The 11544-nt window shown below is 41.1% G+C and overlaps 1 protein-coding gene across 1 annotated transcript; it reads right to left on the minus strand.

Annotated features, from left to right (window-relative positions):
* Nucleotides 1–120: 120 nt before the first annotated feature.
* pnkp (polynucleotide kinase 3'-phosphatase) lies at nt 121–10312 on the minus strand. Its single transcript, XM_083985496.1, has 17 exons — nt 10094–10312; nt 8041–8087; nt 6564–6848; nt 6196–6468; nt 5452–5531; nt 5278–5335; nt 5066–5173; nt 4887–4958; nt 4046–4094; nt 2244–2314; nt 2053–2145; nt 1883–1979; nt 1725–1786; nt 1438–1547; nt 1052–1139; nt 781–848; nt 121–657 (listed from the first exon to the last, which is right to left on the minus strand). Exons 1-17 carry the CDS (start codon nt 10212–10214, stop codon nt 537–539), a joined length of 1803 nt encoding a protein of 600 aa, XP_083841622.1. The 5' UTR covers nt 10215–10312; the 3' UTR covers nt 121–536.
* Nucleotides 10313–11544: the final 1232 nt, after the last annotated feature.

Below are 11544 nucleotides of genomic sequence, written 5' to 3' on the forward strand. Positions count from 1 at the left end.
GACAATAAACTGAGTATCTCTTTGGTTTGTGGACAAAACAAGACATTTGAGGACATCATCTTGTGGTTTCGGAAACACCGATTGACATTTTTCAGCATATTTTAATATTCTATTAACCAAACAACTAATCGATTAATCGCATAAATAATCAACAGATTAATCGATAATGAAAATAATCGTTAGTTGCAGCCATAATCACAACCAATCACAGTAATATCTGTAATATCAAACGTGTATTTATTATTAATTTTCAAAAGCTGTGGTGCAGGAAAGTTCATTACAGAACATAAAAAGATAAGTCTCTTTGTTTTGTTTTCAATTTTATTTTCTCTAAACCCAACATGTAAAACACATCAATGATCAGACACTGAAGCACAAACATAACAGAAATGTATTTGCATTCATGTGGATACGTCATATTCTTCACTCTTAGTGTCCATCAGTGGTACAGTTTAGTTTATAAACCAACAAGAAGAAGCAGTAGCAGCAGTAGCGGACTGACATCTGTGCAGCGTGGTAGAACGCCGGCGGTCCAATCAGCCCTCAGAAAACTGTCTGAACAGCACCTCCGATTGGCTGTCTTTGAAGTTTGGGACAAAGTGGATCTGGAGGATCTCGGAAAATCCCTCGGAGAGAGCTGGAGCCACGAAATGTTTCCTGTTCAGAGAAGGGAAAAACACACACGCGTCCTGTTACAGCAACACTAAGTATGAAGTCCAACATTGTTCAGTTTGTGTAAAAGCCAGGATTTAGTCTGATAAAAAAAAAAAAAAAACTTACTTGTAGCTGTGGAAAATCATATCATTGACCTTAAGGTGTTTGGTGTTTGATGGCTCCATTTCACGGAACTGCAAACAGGAATAACAGTTTTTTTTACATTTTTTTTTTGGCGCTTTTAATGCCTTTATTATGATAGGACAGTATGAGAGACACAGGGCTGACATGGGCTGTGCTCTATGGGCTGAAGATAACGTTTAAGGAAATAAAACACACAAACTTCAGCACCAGCGAAAGACACAATGAAAGCGAGCGAAGAGGTGGTGAGTCATACCTTGTTGTTGTGTTTGGCTTGTTCCAGAGACGCTGAGAAGTGGAAACAGCGACAGGGCACTCCTGCTGCTTTGGCCACATCCACGTAACTGGGAGATTCATTATAGTTAGTTATTGTGTTTAGTTAGAGAAAAAAACACATTACACACAGATTATTACAGTCTATCTACAGCAGGCCTGTAGTACTGAATGTACAATGTCTCAATATACTGTGTTTGAACCAAGGTAAAGGATATAGATCTACCAATAATAGGCCAATAAAACACAATGTATGTTAATTGCGTGTCAAAAAAAAGGTGTTAAAATTACTTATAATGCATTAATGTATTGCTATCACATATAATTTGACAGCTGTAGTATCTAAATAAGGATGCAGCCGTGCTTCACCGTTTACGAGACTCAAGGTCCGGGCTGGTGTTGTCAACGGCGACGCTGCGGCCCTCCTGCAACGCACGCTCACATACCGACACACATTTCTGCCACGAGCCGATTGTGTCCTGACACGGGAATAAAAGGACGAATTAAATACATGTAAAAACCACTACTAATCATTAATCTTCATCAGCATCTTGGTCTTTATGTTCACAATCACAACAACACACAATTACAAACGTGTGCGTCAAATATAAAAGCACTAGCTCGTATTATTTTTGGAGCAGGAGTCGTCCACTCACCCTGTTGACGTACGCGTAGCCTTTTGGGACGATGTGCGTTTGGAAGAAAGTGGATTTACCCGCTGAGGAGAAAAAGGAACAAGTGGATAATCTCAGTAGGGCGTTGATTAGAAAAACAAAAAGGTGATAAATACGTCGTCCACTTCACTATCACTTACATGCAGGGAAACCCACGGCAACTATGACCTCTGTCTTACTGGACGTGAGGGAGGCCGATGGCGGGTCGTACAGCCGGGCAGTGGAGTCGATCTTCCTCTGGTAACACAGAAGAAAACATTTAGAAAGATACAAAACTATCAAACAAATTATTATGCAATCTCACACTCACAGGGTCAAAGTCAGGCAGACTGTAGGGGGCGCTCTTCCAGCCCAGGAAGTACTCCTCAGGTGTGTGAAACTGCAGCCCAATGTTCAGAGCAAACTAGAAAGAAAAAAACAGAAAGTGGTGCACACACTGTTAACATTTTAACGACTTAAACTTCAGATACTCAAAACTTAAAAATAATCAGTCTTATGTACCAGTCGGTCACTGCAGGAGAAATCCTTCTTCTTCTTCCCTGGAGCCCAGTTCTCTGGTCGTCCTGCAGCGTCTGAGCACAGAAGTCATGATATAAGGAAGTGGTTCCCAACCTTTTTTTGGCTCGTGACCCCATTTTGACACCACAAATTTCTGGCGACCCCCGTCAATCAAGCTGCGCCAGCTCAGATTTTATATGCTGCATTTTATTTGAACTCGATTTATATTTGAGAAAGTGAAAGTATAAAATACAGTTGTTTAACATTGTCTGTGTTGTTTATAATCATAATTTTAAAAAGAATAATAATAATTAGTTTAAAAAAAAAATTCAGTCTTTTTTTTTTATCAATTACTAAATATTTCCCCCAAGGTTGAAAAACACTGATATAAGGCAAGCAACAGAAAAAGGGTTTAGGGGTTTACAGTTAAAGGGATAGTTCACCTAAAATTCAAATTTCACTCATTATCTACTCACCCTCATGTGGACTAAGGGCTGGGAGAAGTTTCAGAGTCCTCCGTGCCTTCTCTGAGTTACAGTGGGGCTCCGTGCAGCACTGCATGTCCATATGACGGTTGCGAACGGAGCTCACTTTTCTTCGTCCAAAAAGACACACCAAAAAACATCCAAATACCTCCATAGTGCTCGTATGTAATGTCCCGCTTGTATTGAAGCCCCAACATGAGAAATTGTTCCGAAAAAAATTAAATAAGTCTATATTTATATTTTATACTTCCCAGTGTTGCTCTTCCTGGTCCGTCCAAATCTCGCGCGATTTGCACTGACACCCAGTTCACGGCTCCGCAAATCGCGCGAGACTCAGAGAAGGCACGGAGGACTCTGAAACTTCTCCCAGCCCTTAGTCGACATGAGGGTGAGTAGATAATGAGTGAAATTTGAATTTTGGGTGAACTATCCCTTTAACTGTAAACCCCTAAACCCTTTTTCTGTTGCTTGCCTTATATCAGTGTTTTTCAACCTTGGGGTCGAGACCCCACGTGGGGTCGCCTGAAATATTTAGTAATTGATTAAAAAAAAAAAAGACTGATTTTTTTTTTAAAGGTCTAACACTGAGGAGATTTCACGAAGTCAGGGACTGATCAGGATTAAGATCTGGTTCTGGTGTGCATCTCGGTGAGGAAACCACCTGTAGTGGTAAAAGGGATCGACCAATTATCTGCTTGGCCAATATTCGCAGTTTTAACGATAATCTGTATCGGCTGTTCTTGTTTGTTTTTTTCACTGATAACCGATAAAATTAATTTATTCCAAAACGCGCTCCTTTGGCTCTGATGCAGCGTCTCTCTGCCTTAAGTCACCACTCCTTGGCTGTGTAACGATGTCCCGCCCACAGAACAACATCATTTCTGGGGAACTATGCAAATCGGGTCGCTTTTCCTCTGTTTTGCATTTGTTAAGCAATCCATGGAGCTGTGGATAACATTATTTATCATATACGATGTTATACGACTATATTTGTGTAGTCTTTTCTGTCATAAAACAAGAGATTACGGGTCACAGAAGGAGTTTGTGTTACGGTGCAACAGGTAAAAATCCTGCATCGTTCCTCTTTAAGGTCTTTATCTCACTGATTTTCACAATGTATAAAAACGTCTAATCCCAGGTTAGTTATTCTAAATCTTGACAACGAAATTTTCATTTTTAATGCAAATGCACGTCAGTTTTAAATATCGGTTAACGGTTTCCTTGATTGCTAATAATCGGTATCTGTATCAGCCTTGAAAAAAAGCATATCAGTCAATCCATAGGAAATAATGGGCTGTTTTTTTAACCAAATCCACTCACCTCCTACATAAAAACAGTTTTTCTTGTCCACAGTGACACCATCGTTAGCCTGAGGGGGGAAAACACACAGACAGAAAAACACTTTAAAGGGATAGTTCAACATTTTGGCAAATTGGCCCATTGCCATAATCCCTATAGTCATAGCAGTAGGTTCGTTACCTTTAATTGTCGGTGCAAGCTATTTTTAGAACGGCGGAGCAGAGCCGTACGAGAGCTACGCTACGGAGGCTCATGGGATTTCTTGGTTTCCTTCATCAAACTCATCAAATACACAATCCAACAACTCCAAAACGCTCTGGTGGACAAGTTGTGACCTGCACATTCACCACGCTATGAGATAATAACACAACGTCACCAGACAGAGATGTTTTAGAGGCCAATGCAAAACCGCTGACGCGCGTTGCGTTCAGGGACAGTTTTTCAGCAAGCAGTCTCTGCATTTACCTCTAAAACAACTCTGTCTGGTAACGTTGTGTTATTATCTCATAGCGTGGTGAATGTGCAGGTCACAACTTGTCCACCAGAGCGTTTTGGAGTTTTGGGATTGTGTATTTGATGAGTTTGATGAGGGAAACCAAGAAATCCCATTAGCCTCCGTAGCGTAGCTCTGAGCAGCTCGCGGCTCTGCTCCGCTGTTCTAAAAATAGCTTGCACTGACAATTAAAGGTAACGAACCTACTGCTATGACTATAGGGATTATGGCAATGGGCCAATTTGCCAAAATGTTGAACTATCCCTTTAAATACAATGGGGGAAGAAAAGGTGTCTGTTCAGAGTGGGGATGCCAATAAACAAATAGTGAAACATGCAGATAACATGCAGCTGCATCCACATCAGTTACCTTCTCACTCAGGTGATTCCACATTCCCATCACCGGTTTCCTGTAGATCCCGGGACCAGAAGCCACAAACACCTGAGGCACAGACACAGACAGAGGTCAGGAGCATCCAAACATCTGCTCCATGTACAACATCTGCTGAAAAACGCTTAAAAGAGTCGATCACCACCAACAAAGCGAACCTGCACAGGGAGCTTCAGTGTGGCGAGGATGTCCTCCACTTTAGACTTGAAGACTTCTGGCCTCAGTTTGCCTCTAGCGATGCCCATCTGGTTGGTGAAGAACACCACCTACAGGAAAAAGAGCGAGACTAGATTGGGTTCAAACACGACTATCGGACATAATGTTTATCACATCTCAGGATAAAACAAGACAATAACTGCTATTAGCTCACCTTGTATCCTTTTTTGAGTAAAGTTGCTAATCTGGGCTGAATCTCTGGGTACAGAATCCTGGGAATCAAACATGTGATCATTAAAATAACTCATGCAGATGTGACATTTTATCTATCAGTGCATCAGTTTACATAGACTTGAATATCCCGGTTATGATCATATTCGGGACACACCTCCAGTCGTCTGGAGCCGTGGGAAACACTTTCCCAGACTTGGTGGTGATGATGCAGCCGTCTATGTCAAAGCCAGCGACCTGCAGGCGGAGCAGAGACAAAGAAATATTCACAGACGTTTTCACACAAAGCTGCACGAGCTCATCTGCTTTATAAACCTGGAAGTGAAACTTCTACAAAGTAAAAAAAAACACATCATTGTGTCTACTGAGAAAAAATAGCAAGAGCAAAAAATGACACATTACTTTGGTTAAGCAGCTGAACACAATGCTTTGACTATATTCTGGAGTAATGAATTATACAGTACATTATTCTAAGGGTTTGATATATAAAATGTCAGAAATAGAAAAAAAAAGTCTAAGAGCTCATGTATTTTGCATTTTACAGTCTTGTTTTGTTCAAATCAAAGATATCCAGTGATGTGAGATTGTACAACAGAGTATTAGGGCCACATTGAGAAAAACATGTTTTTCACATACTTTGAGGATAAATCATAGTTTTATGAGAAAAAAGTCATAATTTTATGAGAAAATGCAGAAAGAACCAGGCGGACTTGGGAGAAATCGCTTCTTTTTTCTCATAGAAATTGTCACTATTCTTGTAAAATTATGACTAGTGATAAGTAGCAAATCATAATTAAAAAGTGAGAATTAAAAAAAAAAACTACAGCTTTTATTCTAAATGTAAAAAAAAAAAAAAAGTAAACAGTGTAAAAAGTAAAACTCTTCCGTAGCTCATCCCCACCTTGTCGCTCCCTCTGACTCCAGCCGCGGTGTAAAGCATCAGGTTTCCGATCTGCTGCCAGCTGCTCGTTGCACAGGGCTTCGACGAGGACGATGATGAGGATGATGAAGGCTGGGTGCTGCCGCTCCTCTCTGACTTCTCCGCCAGCTCCTGCAGCTGCTTCAACTTCTCCTCTGCCAGTCTCTCCTCTTCCTCCTCCTCCTCTTCCTCCTCCATCCTCTGGCGCTTCACCTCAGTGTTTCCCCTCTCTGGGCTCAGCCGCCTTTTAGACGACTTTAGAAGATATGAACAACAACATTTTCTCTCTTGTCTCACTTCAGTCGATTTCCTCTCAATAACCACAACAGCTGCACAACAACATGCGTTACCTTCACGGGGGAAGTGGAGAAGAAATCCTTTATGCTGCGTTTAGGCGTCGGACTCGGCTGTTCCTCTTTCTCCTTTCCGTTCCTCCCTTTCGTCTTGTCGGGGGCCTTCGGTCCTCTCTGTGCGCTGCTGCTGCTGCTGGACGCCGTGCCGTTGGAGCTGAGCGAGAAGTGCAGTTTGAACGGATGGCTCTGGTTCACCAGGTAGAGAGTTCCTCCGTGGGTGAGTTTACCAGACTGACCCCGGCCCAGTGTCTCTCCGTCCAGGGAACTGGGGTTGGGACCGAGCTGTGGAGGGGGGAAAAAAAACAACAACAAAAAAAAACAGGACGTGAGCTAAAAACGTTTTTAAAAAATCCAAATGAGCATCGTTGATCGTTCATTCTAAAAATTGAATGTATTTTTAAATAAGATAAAGGTCACAATCTGTTTATAATCACATATTAACAAGAGCATTGTCAGACATTTTTAATAAAAACAAGAAAAATATGAATAATTCCAGTTTATTTTGTCATGTTACTTTTGACCCACCCCCCTGTTACTTTAGTCCTCTCTGTAAGGGACAAAAGTAACAAAGCGCAGCTTCTCTTCAAAGTTAAATTACACCGACCTCATTTCACATTTTTACAAAATAACACCTGGTATTGATAGAAGAGAACACATGTGAGATAGTGATCACAACAAAACAATGTCTCTCTCTGTAATGCTATCTTTTTAAATGGCGTTTATTTGCTCTGCCCTGTGACTATGAACCCTGTACCAGAGTTTTTATAGAGTTGGCTCATTGGTTTTATGGCGACTGGGTGGGAGAAGTGCTGACTTGAGGTTTACAGATTTACTGACACATGATTTAACTGATTTTTATGATTTTTTTTGTTTTAAACATTAAAGCAGAAGTAAGCGATATTTTTGTGTTAATATAAGTCTTAAATAGTTATATCTTCCGACAGCAATCACTTACATAAAGTGTTTGGTCTGAAACACGGGTCTCTCAGTCACTCTGCTCTGCTCTGAGCCGAGGAGAAAACTTTTCTCGTATCCTACAAGTTTTATCCAATGAGGAGAGAGAACGGCATGAAGGGCTGTGTGTGCAGCCAAGGGATGCGCGTCAATGTGGTGACGTAGGACGAGGACCAATAGATCCATGACGAGGGCGGGGGCTGCTAACTCCATCGGCTGACAAGACGTTATGGTGCGTTCAGGGCAGCCCGTAACTCGTGTTTTCCGACCTGTGAACTCGTACCAGTTCGATCTGGTACGAGTTCACGGGTCGGAAGTTACGAGTGGCCGTTATAGTGACTTTCACCGGTAAAACAGGTCGGAAAAACACGAGTGGGTTGCCTGGAACGCTACAAAGTCGTAAGTTGTGACTTGAAGCTGCAATTTACGGTTTCAAAAGCCTGCCTGGAACGCAGCATTAGCCAAAACGACCGGATCACTTACTTCTGCTTTAACTCTCTGTGACTGTTGGTTTTCATACCTGAGTAAAAACCACCTCCTGGTCTGCGTAGCACGCCACCGCCTTCACTGGTGGGAAAGCACAAACACATGTTGATGCATTCTTCTGTTGAAAATGAGTCGAGCATAATAAATATATACAGTAAACAACCTTTTTATTAATTTAATTACACTTTCCCAGTCATATTGCTCCATTTATATCAATTAGGGTTTGTTTAACATATAATACTTCTCTGTATTACTGCAATACAACCAACTACATCACAACAAAATGACCACACAGCTGATTTTACACCTTGACCCTTCTGTCGTCCTCCTGGGTCAAACTGACCCAGTCTGTTTCAAATGGTCCTTCTTTCCTCCCTTCCTTCTGTCTCTCCATCCCTACTTCCTCCCTCCTTTCCTTTCTTTGCTCCTCCCTCCCTTCCTCCATCCTTCTTTCCCTCCTCTCTCCCTTCTTCCCACCATCATTTCCCTTCCTTCTTCCTTCCTTGACCCAATCTGTTCCCTTTCTTTCTTTCTTTCATCCCTTCTTTCCCTCCATCCTCCCTTCTTCTTCTTCCTTCCTTCACCAAGTCTGTTCCCTTTCTTTCTTTCTTTCTTTCTTTCTTTCTTTCTTTCTTTCTTTCTTTCTTTCTTTCTTTCTTTCTTTCCTCCCTTCCTTCTTTCCCTCAATCCTTCCTTCTTCATCTTTCCTTGGCCCAATCTGTTCCCTTTGCCCATCCTTCTTTCCTTCCTTTCTCCCTTCCTTCTTCCCACCATCCTTTTCACTTCCTTCCTCCCTTCTTTCCATCTGTTCTCCTTCCGTCCTTGACCCAATCTGCTCCCTTTCTTTCTTTCTTTCTTTCTTTCTTTCCCTCCATCCTCCCTTCTTTCTTTCTTTCTTTCTTTCTTTCTTTCTTTCTTTCCCTCAATCCTTCCTTCTTCGTCTTTCCTTGGCCCAATCTGTTCCCTTTGCCCATCCTTCTTTCCTTCCTTTCTCCCTTCCTTCTTCCCACCATCCTTTTCACTTCCTTCCTCCCTTCTTTCCATCCGTTCGTCTTCCTTCCTTGAACCCAATCTGTTCCCTTTCATTCATTCTTTCTTTCCTCTCTCCCTTCTTTCCCTCCATCCTCCCTTCTTCTTCCTTCCTTGGCCCAGTCTGTTCCCTTTCTTTCTTTCTTTCTTTCTTTCTTTCTTTCTTTCTTTCTTTCTTTCCTCCATCCTCCCTTCTTCTTCCTTCCTTGACACAGTCTGCTCCCTTTCTTTCTTTTCTCCCTCCCTTCTTTCCTTCCATCCTCCCTTCTTCTTCTTTCCTTGACCCAATCTGCTCCCTTTCTTTTTTTCTTTCTTTCCTCCCTCCCTTCCCTCCTTCTTCTTCTTTCCTTGACCCAATCTGTTCCCTTTGCCCATCCTTCTTTCCTTCCTTTCTCCCTTCCTTCTTCCCACCATCCTTTTCACTTCCTCCCTTCTTTCCCTTCGTTCTTCTTCCTTCCCTGATCCAATCTGTTCCCTTTCTTTCTTTATTTCTTTCCTCCCTTCTTTCCCTCCATCCTCCCTTCTTCTTCTTCCTTCCTTCACCAAGTCTGTTCCCTTTCTTTCTTTCTTTCTTTCTTTCTTTCTTTCTTTCTTTCTTTCCTCCCTTCCTTCTTTCCCTCAATCCTTCCTTCTTCATCTTTCCTTGGCCCAATCTGTTCCCTTTGCCCATCCTTCTTTCCTTCCTTTCTCCCTTCCTTCTTCCCACCATCCTTTTCACTTCCTTCCTCCCTTCTTTCCCTCCATCCTCCCTTCTTCTTCTTTCCTTGACCCAGTCTGTTCCCTTCCTCCATCTTTCTTTCTTTCTTTCTTTCTTTCTTTCTTTCTTTCTTTCCTTGACCCAGGAGGACAACGGGAGGATTAACACGGTTACATCTAGATTATTCAGTCTGACCAAGAGTCGAAACAATCAATAAAAGATGAGGAGAAAAATCAAAACAATGTGAAAATCGAAATTAGTTCTTTTGATCAACGCATTAATGTTGTCATTCGTTCAAAACCAGACCATAATAGTCCAAACTATGCCAGTCAGTGATCTGTGATAATCTCCTCCTCCTCACCCTGGTGCCTGGAGCATTTCTTATCGGTGACAGCGGTGTCCGGTCCCCGGCCCAGCAGCACCGCCCGTCCGTCCGGCAGCGGCACCGCAGCGCCGCAGGCTGCGACCAGCGAGCACGACATCTCGGCTGTAATAATGTAAAGTTTCTAATCAACTTTATCGAGTCTGAGTTGGTGTGTTGTTGTTGTGGAGCTATGCGAAGAAACCGGAGGGAGTTTATTTTTGCATTGTACGCGCGGTCCTGTAGGGAAATGGGCTCGTGTAGAAACATTTCCTGCTTAAAGGTTCCGACTTCACTTTTTTTTTTTTTTTTTTTTTACGGAAGTATTTAAAAGTTTCTTCTTTTTCTCCTTTTCTTTTGAGTAATGTACTTTTCTGTTTTTCAGAGCATTTTTTCAGATAATTTCTTCATTCTGTGTTTGTTTGTTTTCCTAGTATTTTTTTCTGAGTAATTTTTTGTTTCAAAATAACAAGATAGACCTCTGTCAAAATCCTGTGAGAAGCTCCCACCTGAATCAAAAAAAAAAATCAAACATCTATCTATTGTATTCAGAATAAAAGCCCTATAAAGACAGATAGATAGACAGACAGACAGACAGATAGACAGACAGACAGATAGATAGATAGATAGATAGATAGATAGATAGATAGAGATAGATAGATAGATAGATAGATACATATACATACATACATACATACATACATACATACATACATACATACATAGCCTACATACATACATACATACATACATACATACATACATACATACAGTACATAGATAGATACATAGATAGGTGACGGGGAAAAAATATTCTCACAGTCTGTCACATATGGCTTAACACACAGTGTTCACACAATCCATCTTGACACAATCTATCTTCACTGAAAAACTGATGGAAATTACTCTGAAAAACCAGAAACACAAAGTAAAAAGAAAAACAGAACTTTATTTATTTATTTATTTACAGCTGGCTTGCTGATTGGTTTAATTTCTGACAAATCTGTCAACTTCCTCAAATATTAGGCTACAGTATAAATACTGTACATGACTGTGGTGTATTTTTCTTTTGCACAATGCTGTGAACAAATTAGAATTGCAAAGAGCATATGCAGTAAAAATGTGAAACATACGTATTCAGTATCAATTACTCCACTAAGTACAGTAAAGTGTAACGTTTTTCTCAGTTACTTTGGTGCTTTTCTCAGATCAGATCATCAAAATTCTCTTAAGTATTAGTTCAACCTCCACAACATTTATTCCTTTGTGCACATCATTGTAGCAGTTTTTCCTTCCTCTGAACAAATTGCAAATGCTTTTGGACATGTATCAGTTGTTCTCATGCATAAAGTAGCTATAGCGATACAGTAATCTCTGCTGTTTTATTACATTATCATTTGCTTATGTCATGTCAGTCAAAATGAACTATGAATGCTGAGTAGTCGTTCCCT

The sequence above is a fragment of the Trachurus trachurus genome, assembly GCF_905171665.1.
Source record: "Trachurus trachurus genome assembly, chromosome: 13".
Classification (NCBI taxonomy): domain Eukaryota; kingdom Metazoa; phylum Chordata; class Actinopteri; order Carangiformes; family Carangidae; genus Trachurus; species Trachurus trachurus.

Coding starts and splice junctions, on each gene's coding strand:
- pnkp (XM_083985496.1), bottom strand. CDS start 10,214: ATGTCGTGCTCGCTGGTCGCAGCCTGCGGCGCTGCGGTGCCGCTGCCG. Junction 6,469..6,563: donor TCTCCACTTCCCCCGTGAAG/GTAACGCATGTT, acceptor TATCTTCTAAAG/TCGTCTAAAAGGCGGCTGAG. Junction 1,787..1,882: donor TGCCGTGGGTTTCCCTGCAT/GTAAGTGATAGT, acceptor TTTTCTCCTCAG/CGGGTAAATCCACTTTCTTC.